At 40.4% G+C, this 19405-nt stretch overlaps 1 protein-coding gene and 1 non-coding gene across 4 annotated transcripts in view; both read left to right on the plus strand.

Moving 5' to 3' along the window:
* Positions 1-1381: 1381 nt before the first annotated feature.
* The window catches only part of TOMM20 (translocase of outer mitochondrial membrane 20), a 35016-nt gene continuing 16992 nt past the window's right edge, over positions 1382-19405 (plus strand). For 2 of the 3 annotated variants that reach the window (XR_006194852.1, XM_042909230.1), the window contains exons 1-4: positions 1382-1645; positions 6870-6916; positions 9396-9477; positions 12944-13086. Coding sequence is in view for 2 of the 3 variants with exons in the window: in XM_042909230.1 (XP_042765164.1) it covers positions 1525-1645; positions 6870-6916; positions 9396-9477; positions 12944-13086 (393 nt within the window). In the remaining variant the exon portion in view is untranslated. Of the gene's footprint in view, positions 1646-6869; positions 6917-9395; positions 9478-12943; positions 13087-16302; positions 19134-19405 lie in introns of those variants that run through there. The other variant, XM_042909229.1, reaches the window with a different exon arrangement.
* LOC122202906 lies at positions 2069-2203 on the plus strand. The gene has a single exon (XR_006194956.1). It is a non-coding gene; the product is annotated as a small nucleolar RNA SNORA14 (small nucleolar RNA).

Genomic DNA, 19405 nt, shown 5'->3' on the forward strand with positions numbered 1-19405 from the left:
CTTTAAACTACTATATATAATGTTTCCAGTGATTGTAAGACAACTCATGTTTTCAATTTTCTTTCACTTTTTTTTAGATCAATTCCTTTTTCTTTGAAAATTTTTATCACACAAAATAATGTTCTGAATATACACTATTTAGTTTTGTAAGTTTCTTCCAGTATGTTTACATAGTATGTAAACATTAGGCAAATAATACTGGACCATTTCACTATGCTCAAAATTTAAATTTTCATTCATCCCTAAAATTTTATGAACATCCCATGTATTACTTTATTTCTAATCCTGAGTGTGTGGCTACTTAGCATCCCATGTTATTTCATTTTTTTAACTTGTTTTATTTTTTTAAATTTACATCCAAATTAGCATACAGTGCAACAATGATTTCAGGAGTAGTTTCCTTAGTGCCCCTTACCCATTTAGCCCATCCCCCTCCCACAACCCCTCCCATAACCCTCAGTTTTCTCGCCCTCCCTGTTTTTATATTATTTTTGTTTCCCTTCCCTTATGTTCATCTGTTTTGTCTCTTAAAGTCCTCATGAGTGAAGTCATATGATTTGTCTTTCTCTAATTTCACTTAGCATAATACCCTCCAGTTCCATCCATGTAGTTGCAAATGGCAAGATTGCATTCTTTTTCGACTTCATTGTCTATACCACATCTTTATCCATTCATCCATCGATGGACCTTTGGGCTCTTTCCATACTTTGGCTATTGCTGATAGTGCTGCTATAAACATCGGGGTGCCTGTGTCCCTTCGAAACAGCACACCTGTATCCCTTGGATAAATCCCTAGCAGTGCAATTGCTGGGGTCATAGGGTAGTTCTATTTTTTAGAGGAACCTCCATAATGCCTTCCAGAGTGGCTGCACCAGCTTGCATTCCCATCTTTCATCTTTTTTATTCATTATGTTTTTCCAGGAACCAGCGAAATTTTCTTCCAAATTTTCTTACAAGGTTGTATTGTAATATTCTTTCAACACTGAATCACTAGATTATGTTGCTCGCTGTACAGCATATTGTGACAACTTGAAAAGCAAGTTCAGTTCAATTCAAACGAGTCACAGGTTGTCTATATTACACAACAGTAACACGAAGCATTTGTCACCACTCCCTTCCATCTTTGGCACAAGCAAAGAAGTCAGCTACAGTCTTTTGAGTATGTGACTGACGGCCACGCGCCGCCTTCGCGACGTCACGCTCAGCGGCTCTACCGGAAGTGCGAGGTCACTCGCAAAACGCTGACACCACCGCACACCCTGCCCGGAGGCGCCTAGGCGACTGCGTTTAGGCCCCCTGCGCAGGCGCAGAAGCGGCTTCGGCGCTGCTCTTCAGGCACTGCCGCGGACACGCCCGAGGGCCTCGCAAGGCTGGGGCCGGAAGTGCGTGCTCTCGGCCTTTCCGCGTCCCTCGCGGCGAGCGACAGGTCGCAGCGGCGCGGTCCGCTGTGAGGGTTCTCGGCCAACTGCTTCTACGCGGGGCCCGACGCCGCGGCGCTCGCTCCTGCTCCTCGGTCGAGAGAAGATGGTGGGCCGGAACAGCGCCATCGCCGCCGGTGTCTGCGGGGCTCTTTTTATCGGGTATTGCATTTACTTCGACCGCAAGAGAAGAAGTGACCCCAACTTCAAGAACAGGCTTCGAGAACGTGAGTGGGTCCCCTCGGCACGGGGCCTGCAGCCTCTCCCCGCCTCCGCCTGCTTGCTCCTCGCTGCCGCGCGCGGGGGTGTGGGGGGTGTCGGGGGTGCGGGGGGCGTCGGGGGTGCAGGGCGGCCGCGGGCCTCCTAGGCGGAAAAAGGCAGCGGCGCCGGCTGCGCGCTCCCGGTGCCGCTTTCTGCCTCTGGGGCCCCGCATGATTGCCTCCATTTTGGAGGGACGATTTTTCCCATTTTGTCTTCCCCCAAACATTTGTCGTATGAATGCACTCTGGTTTGTGTTATGATTTGGGGGGGGGGGGGCTCCTTTTGCAGTTCACCTGTTTAAACCTCTGTTCATAACTCGAGAGTCGTGTGATTTGTATTTTGCGAAATTGTGCTTGAAACTTGGCTCCGCAAATGCACCCGTATCGCTGCTGCATTCTTAAACCCTCTTGGTAGCTTTCCTGAAAATGCTTCCAAGATATGAGTGAATGCTATAGAAATTGCAGGGGAGTCCAAAGGGCTGCGCTTCTCCTGTGGCTCAGTCTTATTTCATACCTGCGACATCTTTTACGAGACATTTCCAACGAGGGAGGTCGTGCCACCAAAACCTTTGCGATCTTTGAATTCCGGAGGCCTCCAAGAGCAAATTTGTAGCAATAAGAAATATTTTTGTAACTTTTCTGGGTTGTTCAGTCAAAACGCTTTCTAAAAATTAAAGCCCAGAATGTAGGAAGAAATGATTCGTCTATTTCACACTTACTGTTTGATTAAGCTGTAGCAGGTTGTCTCAGGTGTTCAGTGCCCCACGTGGCTAGTGACCTGCCCTCTTGGGGCTAGAAGATGATCTTGTACCATTTACAATAGGACACCTAATTCCAGCTGTCTTCTGTTTTAGGAGGGAAGGGATACAGAGAATTTATTTTATTTACAGTTAGATAGATGGGGAGGGTGCCATTTTGGATTCAGAAACTCAGTTTTCCAGGCCCAGGTTAGTCACACATCAGCTGCATAATTTGGGCTCTCCGAATCTTAATTTTCTTAGTTGGTAAAAATCAGGTGATGCCACCTGCCTCTGGTTGTTCTTGTGAAGATTGAGATGTTTGAAGTGCCCACCATCATTCCTGACCTAGAGAAAGCCCCTCTGCAAAGGCTGGCTGTAAACATTAACTAGAAATTCAGATTATTTTCTTGTAGTTTCCATTTCAGTAATAGTTGGAGGCATGGTGGTGGTGGTATGGCTACAGAGCTCTATAAAGAGTAGGTTAATCCTTTCTTACTTTGGAAACACTGCAATCCTATTAGAAACCTTGAGAAAACTAACTTTTGGCCGAAGAAATCATAAAAGCCGTCCTTTTAGACAAGTTGAGAGATTATTTTCATAATCCCTTTTCCATCATCTTCAATCCACAATTTTTTTTCCAGCATTAGCAATGGTCTACACTGATCTCAGTGGTCAGTTGAATTATTAGCTGAGTAACCTCGGGCAACCGACTTAAAGCTTTAGTTTCCCTCTTCTGTAAAATGTTATAATACATACGGAGTTTAGTACAGTCCCTGGCACATGGTAACTGATAGATGCTAAAGATTGTTTATGAATGTAATTATTATTTGACATTTTCTTTAGGAAGTAAAACTTATATTCAGAGTAATTCTACAATCTGTAAGTTCCTGTTTTACGTGTATTTTTAAAAGTAGATACGGGGCGCCTGGGTGGCTCAGTCGGTTAAGCGGCCGACTTCCCGGCTCAGGTCATGATCTCATGGTCCGTGAGTTCGAGCCCCGCGTCGGGCTCTGTGCTGACAGCTCAGAGCCTGTAGCCTGTTTCAGATTCTTTGTCTCCCTCTCTCTGACCCTCCCCCGTTCATGTTCTGTCTCTGTCTCAAAAATAAATAAACGTTAAAAAAAAATTAAAAAAAAAAAGTAGATAAAGTCTCTTTTAACTTGTTAGGTTTACACAGTAGCATTTGGGACTAATTTCTAGTAAATACTGAGTCAAGGGCTGAATTTGCTTGCTGAATGTGTAACTCCCATGATTTTTCAGGCCCTTACCATCTTTCCCTTTATCGTAGAGATAGTATTATGTACTGATAAGGTGACAATTAAATTGTCTCAAGAAACTAAAGCTAGAATCTTACCGGTAGAAATTTAAAGGAACTAAACCGTCTTAAAATTGGTAATTCTATCAGTCAGACATTCAACGAAGATCACTCCTCTTCATCCTATTAAAAAAAAAGCAACTATTAAGATTGGATAGTAATGGAAAACAAGTTCTTAACTACTGGGTTTCATTATTTTTGTCATTTTTCATAAATTCTGGCTTAGCAAACTGTACGTACCTGTTTATTCCACAAACTTGCCTTGTTCATTTCTGAGGTGCCTTTTATTTTTTTATGGGAATGTCTTCACGTCTGTTAGAAGGTAGAGGAGGGACAGTAGAGTTGTTCTGCAAACTGAGAAGGCACTTTGAAACTGGAAAATCAAGCAGGTGACCCCATGGGTTTACAGTTTTATTCAGCATAACTTAACGGGGGGGGGGGGGGGGAGTCAGATGGTGATCCGGCTGCAGATTTTCCCCCCGCAAAGTCCAGACCTTCGTCCGCAGATTTTATAGTGAAGAGACTAGCAGAAGGGCATTGTTGCAAGATCGAAGGGTTCGCATGCATCTCAAAGCATTTGCATTGACCTAAATGACAGCAAACCTTTAATTATATATTGTGGCACTACGTGTGTGTCAGGAAGGAGAAAGACTATGTTCTCTCTCTCAGATTCGTGGGGGGCCAAGAAAAAGCCTTCCCCAGTCCTCACCTTGGGCCTTTCTGAGGCACGTGCATTAATCTCCAAGGGTCCAGGAACACACAGTCCCAGGAGAGGTCATCCAGGGAGCTTGAGCAAGACGGAAGGCCAAAGATGGAGTCCGTATTGTCGCCACTCTTAACGACTTCTCGGCAGCACATAGAGGCAATACAGAGTAATGTTTGAGTACACACGTCCTGAAATTCAGCTGCTTGCTTTTCAATTGCTCCTCCGCCAGTTATTAGTTGGGACCTTGGTAAATTTTCTCAAGTGGAAATGCTAATCATACCTGTCTTAGTGTTCCTGTGAGGAGTAAGTAAGCCAGGTGATACTTAGAATAGTGTCTGGCGTGTGGCATCTAAAACTTACTGAGTGCTTACCCTTCACATCTGAGTGTTCCTTTGTCTTCATGTCTGGCTCTTCTGTGCAGTCTTCCACTCCTCTTTTGGCCGTGGCAGTCTCCTTCCAGCACTGGTGATGTTTAGTAATTACTTGGTATAGTATGGTATTCATTATTTTCTGCCTAAAGACAGACAAACGGGGGACGGCTGGGTGGCTCAGCAGGGGTGGCTCGGTGGGTTAAGGGTCCCACTCTTGATCTTGGCTTAGGTCGTGATCTCACACTTCCTTGAGATCTGAGCCCTGCCTGACAAGGGGGAGCCTGCTTGGGATCCTCCCTTCTTCTTCCCCCTCCCCCGTTTGTGTGTGCGCATGTGTGTACTCTCTCTCTCTCTCAAAATGAATAAACATTTAAAAAAAAAGAAAAATGGGCTGTCTTCACTTGATCTTAGCCAAAAGGCCAGGAGGCGATGGACTGTCTTCAAATTTACATACAAGATCAGCTTATTTAACCTATATTGTTTTGTTGAAACTGCTAGAATTGTATTTAAGTCTTAGAGTTGTAGCACTTTAGGTACACTGGGGGCTAGAGTTGGCGAGAGCTGCTGGTGTGGTTAAACCCAGTTTGTAAGGGGAGATAAGAAATTTCCTGGACCACGGTAAATTAACCCATCTCCCTGCAGTTAGGCAAACTGGTCACTACCTCTTCAGTCATGCACTGATTAGACTTGGATTTATAGAACACTAAGGTTTTCAGAGGACGTTTGCTTGTCCTTTATGGCTTTTGTTCCTCGTAGTAGTAAGATTGAACATGCCTTATCTTTGCAGAGTTAAGAGATTTATTTGCCAAAGATCACCCACATAATAAGCATTCGAGTCTTACCTTTCTTAGCTCTGCCACAGTCTCCGTGTTACCGGTAGTTTTAACGATTAGTAATGCAGCATGGCACAACTCCTCGTGTGGCACGTGATAAACCGGGCACAGTTAAGAAATATTTTACATGCATTAACTCATTTAATCTTCACAAGAACGCTGTGAAGCATGTACTGTTCTAGACCAGTTTTACATCCGGAGAAAGTGGGGGACGGGTTCCTGTAACTTGTCCTGGGTCACACTAGTAGCGAGAAGAGCTGGGGTAGAAACACAGCTAGTGCTTCCTCTGTGCTGACACTCCTTCATGTGGAGCATATAATTAAATAGCAATTTAAAATACCGTTGGTGTCCTTTATTGATTTGGCTTAAGGGTTGACTAATTGATGATTAAGATTTTAAACATCACTTGCTTCTGAGATAGGTAGTATTGCCTTTTCATATCAAAAACAAGACAAAGAAACAAAACAACTTCCAGAGTGTAGGCAGAAGTTTTTTTTCTTTTAATTTTTTTCCAATGTTTAATTTTGAGAAAGAGACAGAGTGTGAGCATGGGAGGGGAGGGCGGGGGGAGACACAGAATCTGAAGCAGGTCCCGGGCTCTGAGCTGTAGGCACAGAGCCCCACAGGGGGCTTGAACTCATGAACTGTGAGATCTTGACCTGAGCTAAAGTCAGACGCTTCACCGACAGCCACCCAGGCTCCCCAGCAGTGGTTTTTTTTCCTTAACCAGCCAGCAGTAGTTAAGAATTTTGCAGTGCATTTCTGAACACTGTCTTCTTACCCCCTCTTTTTTCCCATTTAGGAATGTCAGATTTCAGCATGCAGTAAAGATTAAATCTGTTATATTTCAGTTATAATACTTTCTAACAGCAGTGGCTTAATTCTTGCTTGTGTTTCATGTCCTGTATAGACTGGGGTGGGGGGGGGGGGGCTTGCTCTGCTTGTGATATTTAATTAATCAGCTCTTAGAACTGTCTGTCTTGAAAATTGCTGATCTTGGTGCCCCAGAGGGAAGGAAAAAGCTCTTGCTCAGAAATGTCACATTGTCCATAGCTCATTGACCAGAACTATTTATAAGACCTTGACAAAATCACAAGGAGACAGGAGAATAGGAGAGCCCTACTCAGGGATGTTTCGCAAATAGCATATATGACTGTCACAGCAGTTTGACTTCTTTTGATTCCCATTTTAATGACGATAACGTGAAAATATTCCATGTCTTGCAGGAAGAAAGAAACAAAAGCTTGCCAAGGAGAGAGCTGGACTTTCCAAGGTAATACTTAATCTGTTTTTTTGTTTAGGTTGTATAATATACTTCATACCTCACTTGAAATGTGTATTTTGAGAAAGCTAGTTGATAACAGGCATTGAGTTTTTTATTTTAAAATACAGTTTGTTGTTTCTCGGAATAGTTAAGTCAGTTCAACTGCAGATTATCCAGTCCATCGTTATTTCCTCCCTGTTGGCCCTAACCGCAGACAGTTTATTACATGAGCAATACTTAAGGGGCAATAAGATGATACTCTGCAGAAAACAATTCTACCAAAAGGTTCAAACTTTCTCACTCAGCTGCTTCAGAATAATACAATACAACATTAATTATTAATTTTCCTTTGTTCAGCTTCCTTTAAAAGAACCACATGCTGTTTGTTTCAGAAGTTATATAGGATCATTCATACCCTCTGATCCAGAATCCCACCGTGTGGCACATTTTTACCTTGATGTAATATGTACATATAGATATAAATCTTTCTACTTTTTTCTTTTCATAGATCCTGTGTTCATGATTATTTTTAATGACTACATAGGTTTCTCTGCTTGATAAAAAAATGTTCTGTGACATGTGTAAGTCAAGTAAGTAAATGTTAGTCGTTGCACATATACCTCATATACCTTTTCTTTTTTATTAGAATTAGTTCCATTGCTTGGATTCCCAGGACTTGGACTACTGGATCAGTAGTGGTTCTTTTTAAAGCAAGTTGGAAAAAAAGAAAAAGAAAAGAAAAAAATACCAAGTTGGAACAAGGAAAAATGAAATCCATAAATGTTATATTTTGTTGTTGTGATACAATTGAGTAATCACAACATAGCTAAAAGACTGGACATGATGATGATGATAGGGAAGTGAAACTGAGAGGTGGCCACTTTGTTCCATTATGTCCAGACTCCCTTTCTGAAATACGTAGTATGTTCATGATATTTCAGTAACCTTTTTTGTCTTGACATGAGAAAGTAGGTATAGACACATGCACCCTGTGTATTTTCAGATTCAGGTGTAATCACGTTCTTGCCTGTGTTGGGCTGGTTGATGAAAGATGCCTCTACTTTCAGAAATTTAAATTTTTTATGTGTTTGTTGGTAATGAGAATGTATAGAAGTCAGGAATCAAAAACTCCCAGTAATAGAAGTCTAGGTTTTTAAATAAAACAGCCCTTTTTTTTTTTTTTTTTTTTTTTTTAGGTTTATTTATTTTGAGAAAGAGCATGAGCACGGGAGGGTCAGAGAGGGAGAGAATCCTAAGCAGGCTCTGTGCTGTCAGTTCAAGGCCTGATGCGGGGCTTGAACTCATGAATCGTGAAATAATGACCTGAGCCAAAGTTAAGAGTCAGAGGCTTAACTGAGCCACCCAGGTGCCCCAAAACAGGACTTTTTATTTTTATTTTTTTATTTTATTTAAAAAAAAATTTTTTTTTTTAACGTTTATTTATTTTTGAGACAGAGACAGAGCATGAACAGGAGAGGGCAGAGAGAGAGGGAGACACAGAATCTGAAACAGGCTCCAGGCTCTGAGTGGTCAGCACAGAGCCTGACGCGGGGCTCAAACTCACAGACTGTGAGATCATGACCTGAGCCGAAGTCAGATGCTTAACCGACCAAGCCGCCCAGGCACCCCAAAACAGGACTTTTTAATAATAGGTTTACATTTTTTGAAAAGACAAGTCCTGGGGCACCTGGGTGGCTCATTCAGTTAAGCAGTCAACTCTTGGTTTTGGCTCAGGTCAGGGTTTGTTGGTTTGAGCCCCGTGTGGGGCTCTGTGCTGACAGTGCGAAGACTACTTGAAATTCTCTCTCTGCTCCTCTGTCCCTTAAAATAAACAAACTTAAAAAAAAAATAATAAAGAGGTAAGTCCTATAGCTAGTGGCATTATGTATTACCGTAGTCTGATAATATGTAACAAACTACAAAACCAAAAACTTAAGTAAAGCTTAACAGTTTGTATTAGACAAATTAGACAAAAGCTTAACAGTTTGTATTAGACAAATTAGGAGTAGCTCAGATGTCCAACAAACAGATTGTGATTATGCAATCCTGTATTTCTCCATGGAATAGTCTCCTACCATTTACATGTAATCTTTTAGATGCATGTAAAATCTATTCAAAGTAATGGATCAGAGGAACAGTTGGTTATAGTTATATAAAAATGTATAATAATGGGGATCAAAATAGTGTAAATAGTAAATTGCATATTTTATGGTATAGATAATTGTACTCTTCATTTTTTAAGTTTGATGCACAGCTTTCTAAGAACTGTTCTAATTTCAGTTTAATCAGTAAGTTTTTTTTTTTTGCATTCATTTAAATGTAGATACTAAACTAATGCTTGTGAGTATTGAAGAGTAAATTTATCATTTTTTATAATGAGCTCTTCAGTTTTTTGTTCTTTTGTTTTTAGTGCAATGATTTTCTGTGTATTGGTTATATTCCCAGCGTAATTTTGGTATCATGTATTAAATATTCTGTTTCCAAACAGTTACCTGACCTTAAAGATGCAGAAGCTGTTCAGAAATTCTTCCTTGAAGAAATACAGCTTGGTGAAGAGTTGCTAGCCCAAGGTAATAATCATTAAAAGACTAGGAAATTAGAATTCCTCACACTAATACAAATTTGTGGTGGTAAGGGACTTTTGTGTGTGTAGTACAGCAGCTGTTAAGAAAGGTATTCTAATATTTCAAGACAAGTCACTTAATAATGGGAGGATTATTTTATTTAAGACTGACTCTTGGGGCACCTGGGTGGCTCAGTTTAAGTGTCTGACTCTTGATTTCAGCTCAGGTCATGAGCCCTATGTCTGTCTGCACACTTTGCATGGAGCCTGCTTAAGATTCTCTCTGCCCTTCTCCCCACCTAGGGCGTGCGCGCTCGCTCTCTTTAAAAAAAATTAAAAAAGGAAAGAAAATTGGCTCTAGAAGTGAATACTTGCTGTGGGCCATCCTTGTCCATAATATGTTTTGAGTGAATTTTAGGTTTACTTGATACATGATACAGAGACTATAGTAAGTAATCTTTACAAGTGAGGTATTTTTTAGCAGTTTAGAGAATATAGTCCTAATGCAATATATAAATAGTAACTGGAAGAATATGCTTCCTCAGCTTCTTCACCTAATCTTTAGTAGGTCTTTTCCAGTATTTATAGGAAGGAATGGGTCATATAATTCCTGGAGAAGGTTAATTTACCTGTCAGGGTCACACAGTGAGTTCACGGTGCTTAATTTCAGGACCAGTGAACTGAATCTGATCTAGAGTTTAGGCTTTGTGCATTATGTATTCAACCAAGGATTAAGAGTTCTGTTTTTAGGGGCTCCTTGGTGGTTCAGTTGAGCGCGACTGACTCATTTCGGATCAGGTCATGATCTCATGGTGTGTGAGATCAAGCCCTGCATCGAGCTCTGTGCTGACAGTGCAGGGCCTGCTTGGGATTCTCTGTCTCCCTCTCTCTCTGTCCCTACCCTGCTCACGCACGTTCTCTCTCTCTCTCTTTCTCAAATAAACTAAAAACAAAAGTTCTTTTTTTAAAACATTACTATTACGAAGTTAAAATGCTCACACTGACAAATTGAAAACTATAATTCAGTAATTTAAAGTCTTAAATGTATTTGTAAATTTTTAGTGTCAAATTATCTTTTATTTCAAAAGTAGCTTTGAAGTAGTAGTTGCTGTCGTTGATAAAAATGGTATCAAGTGTCAAGTTTTTTTTATGCTCGTTGCTGTATCTTAGATTTGGATAGTATTGAACTACACAGTGTAGGTCATTTGTGGTTATTTTACCTGTTTTTATGGAAAGAGATTAAAGGTTTGAGGTGGTGGTGATGTGTTACTTTTGATCACGTTTCTCCCTTCCCAATAATTTCTTTGCTTTGATTTTTTCTGTAAGAAATAATTATTTTATTTGGATGGTATAGTAGGCTGATAATATTTATAAATGAAAATGGGAATGGCTTATTAGAAAATAATCTTGGCTTTTTTACCCCAGTTCATTAAGAAACATGTGAGGTTTAATCATAGGGTGATAGTAAAGCACTTAAATCCTCATAGGGCTCATTTAAGAGGCTGTATTAAATATCCGAACAGAAAAATCTGCATGGATAGGGATATCTGTGTCTAAGGGTATAGGTTGTATATCGATTCACGCAAACAAATTCTCAAAATTTTTTGTTGATGCTCATAAATATGTCTATCAAAGTTTTCTTCTTTCTCCCAAAATATAAACATTATTTTAAATTATTTTACTTATAGTCCAAACTACTAGAGTATAGTGCATTAATTACTTCTATTTGGATTATCTCGAAGATCCATGTGTTGTGGCCATCTGTCTGACTTGAACTGTTAGATCCAGATTGAGAAGGACAGTAACTCATGGTGGTTGAGGGGGAAGGTCAAGGAGGGACAGGGAAGAGTTACTTTTCTTCCCAAGTTCATGTTCCACACTTTAACTCAATGCCATACAGAGGGTTACTTAACAACTCTGCCAAGCTGCTTTTTTTCCCAGTGGAAACTACCAGCCCAGCTCAAGGTTGAAGAGTCAGGTGGTTAGAATTAGGGGAAAAGTCAACATCAAAGTAAGCCAAGTGAAGGCATAATTGACTTAGGCAGTAAACTTCATTTCACATGGTCTCCTCCATCTAGGGGTCTTCCATAAGCATATTCTGTTAACTGAGCCAGATCTCATCTTAGGATACCTTGAATGGGCTCAGGTCTACAAACTAGAGAGGAAATGGTTTCATCTGCATTGAATTGCTTTGGTTGGTCATTAACTGTTTGCATTATTTTTAGAAATATTAGGAGGTGTCTCAATCCCCTGTGTTCTACACTAACACTCCAGTAGTAGCTTTATTTCCATTTAATAATCAGAATTAATATCCCCAGGCAACAGTGTAAATCCCCTACATTGCCTGTAAATTCAACGGCATGAGGATTCAGTGGCCAAGTGGCGTTTTAATTTCCAAGTTAATGGAGTCATTTGTCCCCTGATGAAAGTCAAAGCCCAGGCTGAAGACCTAAGTCTTAATTTTCTTTTTTATAATTTTTTTTTTTTTTTTTTTTTTAATTTTAGGGAGAACATGAGCAGAGGAGAGGGGCAGGGAGGATAGGGCAGAGGTGGGGGGGGCGGAGAGAGAGAGAGAGAGAGAGAATGAATGAGAATGAGAATGAATTATAAGCAGGCTCCACGCTTACCTCAGAGCCTGACGTGGGGCATGATCCCACGAACCCTGGGATCATGACCTGAGCCAAAATTAAGAGTCAGATGCTCCACTGACTGATCTACTCAGGCACCTCAGTCTTTTGTGTTTCCTATTTTAAATACTTCTTTGTAGAGTTGTACTTTCTTCAGTTTGAATACCTCAGTCTTCAGATTTTCTCAAGTGAAAATGTTAAAGCAGGCAGTTCCTCTTCATACACCATTCTTCAGTCACTTACTCGCTCATTTTCTTCTTCAGGGTCGGAAAACTTCGCTTACTGGTTTCTTATAGAGGCTGTGGCTCCGGAGCAGGCAGATGAAAGAGATGCGCAGGGTGGTGGGTGGACAGGACGGGAGTCTTTCGCCGTCCGGATGCACCACCCTCCTAGGGCTTTTTCTGTATCCGCTTGTGCTGCCATTCAGATAGTGTGAGCGATTAGTGTAAAGTGAACTTGGACTTCTTTTCCACCTCAGTCCCCGGTCTTCAGTTCTTTCTTCTCATAGAAAAGTACTGTTCCATTGTTAGCAATTTTTAATACGTTGCAGAAATATTCTAAGTCTGTAAGCAGTAATATACTTGCAGATTTCTGCACTTAATTTCTCCCCTTCTGTATGTGTTTTGAAGATCCTTTCATATCTGTGCATGTGATCTGATTCGTTCTTATTAATGGTTTCATAATACTCAGTTACATGAAGGTACCGCAGATTATTTCCAGGTTTTTACTTCTTTGATGTTTTTGGTCATGATCACTTGGAAACGTAGTGAAGGCTGTACAGTTGAGTTTTTGACAGAGGCAAACAAAGGCTTTCCAGGTCACATTGCTTTTATGTAAATCTTCCAGGTGAATATGAGAAGGGTGTAGACCATCTGACAAATGCGATTGCGGTGTGTGGACAGCCGCAGCAGTTGCTGCAAGTGTTACAGCAAACTCTTCCACCGCCAGTGTTCCAGATGCTTCTGACCAAGCTTCCGACAATTAGTCAGGTGAGGATTTGAAATGTTAACAAAAGTGAGTAGAATATAAAAAAAGAAATGTTTTAGGGACATGGACTTTTAAAAATCAGTGAAACCATAAAGGCCATTCTTACTGTTACAAAGAAAAACTAGTCTAGTGAACATGATGAAATTCTGAAACTCATTCTTGGGATGAAATCCGAATTGGAGATACCCGTGCTTGAAAATGGTCTTCCCTGATAACGTTTGAGTGAGCGGTCATAAGATCTAGTCGTTGTGCCCTCTGTGCGGATCAGAAAGTGTGTCTCAGGGGCACGTGGGTGGCTCAGTCAGTTAAGCATCTGACTCTAGATCTCAGCTCAGGTCTTGATCTCAGGGTCCTGAGTTCAAGCCCCACTTTGGGCTCTGTCGTGGGTGTGAAGCCTACTTCAAACAAACAAAAAAAGAAGGAAGTGCGTCTCATAGTATTAAATCTCAGACCTTGGTATTCACATACCAAAATTCAGGCCCCTCTCAGCTACTTTCTAAAAGTAGCTTTCTACCTTCTGTGAGCCCATGCATTCAGCGAAGTGGCCTGGCAGAGGACAGAGGAGCTAAGATTGGCACAGCCTGAAACTAGATCACAAAGGATTGTAGATTGCCTCTGACCTCACTCGTCTAAAGGCCCCAGTGCCTCCGCTTTTGCCAAGGTGGGCTTTGAGCTTGGAGCTATTTAACTACATCCTCAAATCTGTATTGAACACAGTACGATTTGTATAAAAGATGACCTATAACTTAAGAGTTGATTAAAATTGCATTCTGTTCATTTTTAATCGTCTCCAGGAACTGAAATGAATCTATTTTTTGGAACAGTTTGTGTATTCATGTGTTAATTCCCATAGTTGATGTGATTAAAAATTAATAAAATGACTGGTTAGTTCTTCAAACTGATCTTTATTCAACTAGTTGGAGAAGGGACTAGAAAGAAAACAAGTCCCCAAAGATTTAAGGGAGAGGGTTGAAAAACCAAAGATTTGGTCTTAAACCTTTTTATTTAGACTAATGTGGCTCCTAGCGTGTCTGTATTAGAATGCTCTTATAGTGTCTACTCTTGGAAAGGCAGCATAGCGCGGTGCTTTTGGAAGATTGACCTCAGGGTGAGGTCTTGTGAAATATGGATGAGTTTGGGATGAAGCCTGAATTCCTCTTTATAAAAATGGCCTCCTTTACTTAGTTAACTTATCTCATATTATTTTGACATATTTTCAAATGCTAATTTTGGAAGTACTTTCTTGTATGAGGACTTCGGAGCATTTTCAGGCCAAAAAGGGAAATGTTTGGAGGCTAAGATGACCAGTAAAAAATCAGTATTCTTAGTTTATGTGGGAGTGAAAGAGATCTTAAATTCTTTTTGGTTTTAGTTATATAATTGACCAACCTCTAAAACAGTGCATGTTATTCTTCCTTTATTAACTTGGATTTTGAAATGGGACTGACCGCATGATCATTATTTTCTTTGATAACAGTGTTTAAGAGTGTTAAATGTTGAAATTGTAGAATGGGTAAACTTTAGCAAGATTTGATTTCTTTGACCGCAGAGGACATCTCCCCCCACCCCTTAAAATTTTTTTTTGGGAGGTGCCTGGGTGGCTCACTCGTTTAAACATGACTCTTGATTTCAGCTTGAGTCATGATCTCATGGTTTGTGGGTTCGAGCCCCACATCAGGCTCTGTGTGCTGGTGCGGAGCCCACTTGGGATTCTCTCTCTTTGCTCCTCCTCTGCACATGTGTGCACATTCTCTCTCTCTCTCTCTCTCTCTCTCTCTCTCTCTCTCTCTCTCACTCACTCAAAAAACTTGAAATTCTGGTTTTAATTGAAGTGTTGTTGACACAAAATGTTACATTAGTTTCACATGTACTGCTTACTGATTTGACAGGTATACTTTATGGTCTGCTTTTCTCACTGATGTGTTTACCCTCTGTCTCACCACACAACATTGTTAAACGATCGTGGGCTATATTCCCTATGCTGTACTTGTTATTCCCGTGACTCATTCATTCCATAACTGGGAGCCTGTACCTCCCACTCCCCTTCGCTCGCTTTGCCTATGCCCCCTCCCCCACTTCCCTTCTAGCAGCTGCCAGTTTGTGTTTATGGGTCTCTGTCTGTTTTTTTGTTCGTTTTGTTTTTTAGATTCCACATATAAGTGAATTCAGATAGTGTTCATCCATGTCTGACTTAATTCACGTAGCATAATACTCTCTAGGTCCATCCATACTGCCATTAGCAAGATCTCGTTCTTAGGGCTGCGTAATAGTCCATTAAATTATATATATGCCACTTCTTTATCCATTCATCCATTGATGGACACATAGTTTGCTTCCATATCTTGGCTATTGTAAATAATGCTGCAATAAACATAGGGTTGTGTACATCTTTTCGAATTCGTATTTTCATTTTCTTTGGATAAATAACCAGCAATGGAATTGCTGGATCGTATGGTATTCCTATTTAAATTTTTTAAGGAACCTGTTTACTGTTTGCCACAGTGGCTGCACCGGTTTACGTTCGCACCAGCAGTGCACGAGTGTTCTCTTTTCTCCCCATCCTTGCCAACACTTATTATTTGTCTTCTTGAGTCTAGCCATTCTGACAGGTGTAAGGTGATGCTCCTTGTGGTTTTGATTTGCATTTCCCTGACGATGAATGATGGTGAACCTCTTTGCATGTGTCTGTTGGAAAAATGTCTCTTCAGGTGCTCTGCTCATTTTTAATCAGATTATTAGGTTTTTTTCTTGGTGTTGAGTTGTATGAGTGTTTTATATTTTTTTGATACTAATTCCTTGTTGCATATATCATTTATGAATATCCTCCAGTTCAGTACATTGCCTTTTCATTTTGTTGGTTTCCTTTGCTGTGTAAAAGCTTTTTGTTTTGGTATAGTTGCAATAGTTTATTTTTGCTTTTGTTTCCTTTGCATGAGGGCACATGCTTAGAAATGCGTTGCTAAGGTCAATGCCCAAGGGATTACGATCTATGTTTTCTTCTAGGAGTTTTATGGTGTCAGGTCTCATACTTAGGTCTTTAATTCTTTTCCGAGTTTACTTTTGTGTATCCTGTAAGAAAGTGTTCCAGTTTCATTTCTTTGCATGTAGCTGTCCAGTTTTCCCAGCACCATTTGTTGAAGAGACTGTCTTTTCCCGTTGTATATTCTTGCCTCCTGTAAAGGACATTTAAAAATTAAACTTTTTTTTTTCTCTTTCAGAGAATTGTAAGTGCTCAGAGCTTGGCTGAAGATGATGTGGAATGAAAAACCAATATCAACATAATCTCAATTAAAAATATTTTTAAAATCTTAACTCGGAAGATGAGCAGCTCTGGGGGAATAAGGGCAAATAGGCTGGTTATGGACTGTCCTACACTGAAATCTACCAAAGTTAATTTTTACTTTGTGTAGATCCATTTATCTGTTTTATTTATTTTTCCCAGTGAAAAGTGTATTTTGATAGAAGTCTTTTCATTTTATAAATACACTACGAGTTACCGAAATATCATGGATTTATTTTATTCCTAAAATGTGCAATTAAAATGTACATATAGCGTCACATTTCTTACGTTAAAAATACTCTGTGCTTAGTTTTGAAAGATAGGCCAAGAAAATGTAGGAGAAAGTTGAAGAATGCACGTTTTTTTTTTTTAAAGCTAGTTCATTTTGTTCTGCATAAAAGAATTGGATGGAAGCCTGCTTTATCAAAACTAAGCATTAAAATCTTTGAGAGGTCATTTCTTTCCTTTTAATCTCTTAATACATGAGATGTGCTGCTGTGCTGTATTAACTCACCTCCCTGTGCATTTGTCTTGAAATGTTTTGTTTAACCAGTGGGCTTAATGTGTTCTGGATATTTATCTCCATGTATTTTAGCTGTATGTAGTTGCAGATAGCACTGGGAATTAGATCTGTGTCATTCTTAATCTAGCCATGTGAGCTTCACCAATTACTGTCTGCCCTCTTTCCTCTTTATAAATGAGGCAGTTGGTCTGCTAATTCAGAGAAGTGTCCCTTTCAGCTTTTAATTCATTTGTTTCTGTTTAGCATCTATTTTCAAATCCACCTTTTCCTGAGGTATATGTTTGTTTGGACAACCAGGCCTTGCATTTTTTTATACTCTGAATTTTGCATGCTTGCCTGACTTTGTATTTTTGAGTTGATCCCCCCCCTCCCCCCCCACCTTTTTTAAAAGATCTGACTTGTGTTGGTTTTCACCGAAATCCTATGGTTCTGTCACTGTCGTAAATCTGAAACTTAACTTTTAGGTAGCTGGGATGATACGCTTGTAAAATGTTTGTTCCCTTTGCTTTTATCTTCAGTGTATCTCCTTAATTCTCTTTCATTTATCTTGTTACGATGAGAATAAGGTGTAACCTTGTAGCTGAAGACTTGGAAAGAATGGAGGTGTTCTCAAAATAGTGACGTGTTTTCTGCAGTCACAGATTCAACATCGGGCCTGAGAATAAAGATCCTTGGTACTTGCTGTCATCTGTTGAACTGAGTAACAGTTCCTCCCTGTATAGGTTACCTTTACTCTGTCTAAAAATCTGGAGAGATCCCAAAGACTTTTCCTAGGTACCAGACTTTTTATTTTGTTTTACTTACAAATTTTCCTTAACCTTGGGTTTTTGTTGTGGTTGAGATCTAAAGGAGAGTGTTTGCAGTATGGCTCTAACTTTTTGCCTCTGGACATCCCCACACCCTTTGGCACGTCACATTACATCTCCGAACTTATCTCCTAGTATTCTCGTCTGTAAAAGAACATCAGACCACGCGACTCAGACATTTAAGGACTCTTCCTTGTGTATCTTCCACGTGTGTAATCCTGAACCCTTAAACAGTGTGCTTTTATTTTTGATAACACCCAGCCTGCTCTTTTGTGGGGATAGGGAGGTGACCAGTGCAAACATGCCAGTCAGTTTTACCAATAGATCCCAAATCCAAAGCAGGGCAATGGCGATTGGTCAGTGATTGACCACATCGGTAGGAAACAAGCTTTTGTCCTGTGCCCACCCCAGCCAGAGGGAGTGTTGAGACCAGGGGCATCCAGAATATAGGTTAGAGTTAGTATATAGAGGCAAGAACAAGGGGCAGGCAGCTTGGCAAGGGAGGAATGGACCCAGAGAAACTAAGGACTAGTTGGAGGAGTGAGGGGTTAACTTAGCTGTGTGGGAGGATGTGAAGGCTATATGCTCTGGAGAATTCTGTAGTCTGAGCTGGGTATCACTTAGTTTTCTGAAAAATAACCAGCTTTGATGTAATACTTGTTGAAATGCCTGTGGTATCTTCCCATTAGAGCTGATTATGCTGTCATTTTCTTACTTAAATGATGGTTTTCAGAACAGGTGCCACTTCTGAAAGTCGTTTTGTTAAAAAAAAAAAAAAAAAAACCAAGCAAGGTTTTCCCCAGATACTTAATGTGCTGAACACCATTTCCTATCTAAAGTTTTAAATGGTGACAGAACCACGCAGTCAGTAGGAGCGATGCTGGCCCAGTGGTCCTCAGCCCAAGATTTAGGTAGAGTGGTGACAACCTGAGTGTGCCCATGTCCTAATGTTGCATGTTTGGGTACTGTCTTTGGAAATGGAAATATGTATTTGTGCATGTTGGTGCGTTTCCTTGGGAAAGACCGATTTTTCGATTCCACAGTTGTACTTAAGGTGAAAGCACACTTAAGATGGGCTTTACCTGACTGTGTCCCGCTAGCCTGTTAACAGATGACTAGGACTTAACATTCACATTGAACTTCTGTAAAGTACATAAAACCTAGTACGGTGGCCATAGTAGGCACTCAGTAAATGTTTGAGTCCTCTTACCCTTCGGTAATTGATTTTTTTTTTTTTTTAACTAAATTTCTGCTTTTCTGACCTTGTTGAACCAACTTCTGGACCAGAGTATTAACAAAATATTGCCGAAGAGAGTTTGAGAAAATTGGTATATGATGCAGATATTACACAAAATTCTTTCTTGTAACAAAAAATGCAGTTTTATTATTGCTTGTGCCTCAGCTGTTTTAAGTGAATATTATTAAAGGGCTTGGAGAACATGTTGGCTTGGTGTGTATTTGCAGAAGTGAAATCTGAATTTGATGACTGGCAGTGGTGGTACCTGCTTCTAGGTTGACATCCCTTAGAGAAGGTTGACAGTTGGGCAGCTCCTCCCAGGAAAAGGCACATTTGCCTTTGACTTCATATCCCAGGTTAAGAACCCCTGCTTTAATGTCAGCTGGTGAGGGTTCTGGGTCATCGTGGTTACCCAAGTTTAACAGGTACCTGGAAGGATTGCTAAAGCACATTGCTGGGCAGCAGGTCAGACTCA

Source organism: Panthera leo, chromosome D2, assembly GCF_018350215.1.
Source record: "Panthera leo isolate Ple1 chromosome D2, P.leo_Ple1_pat1.1, whole genome shotgun sequence".
In the NCBI taxonomy this organism is placed as follows: Eukaryota; Metazoa; Chordata; class Mammalia; order Carnivora; family Felidae; genus Panthera; species Panthera leo.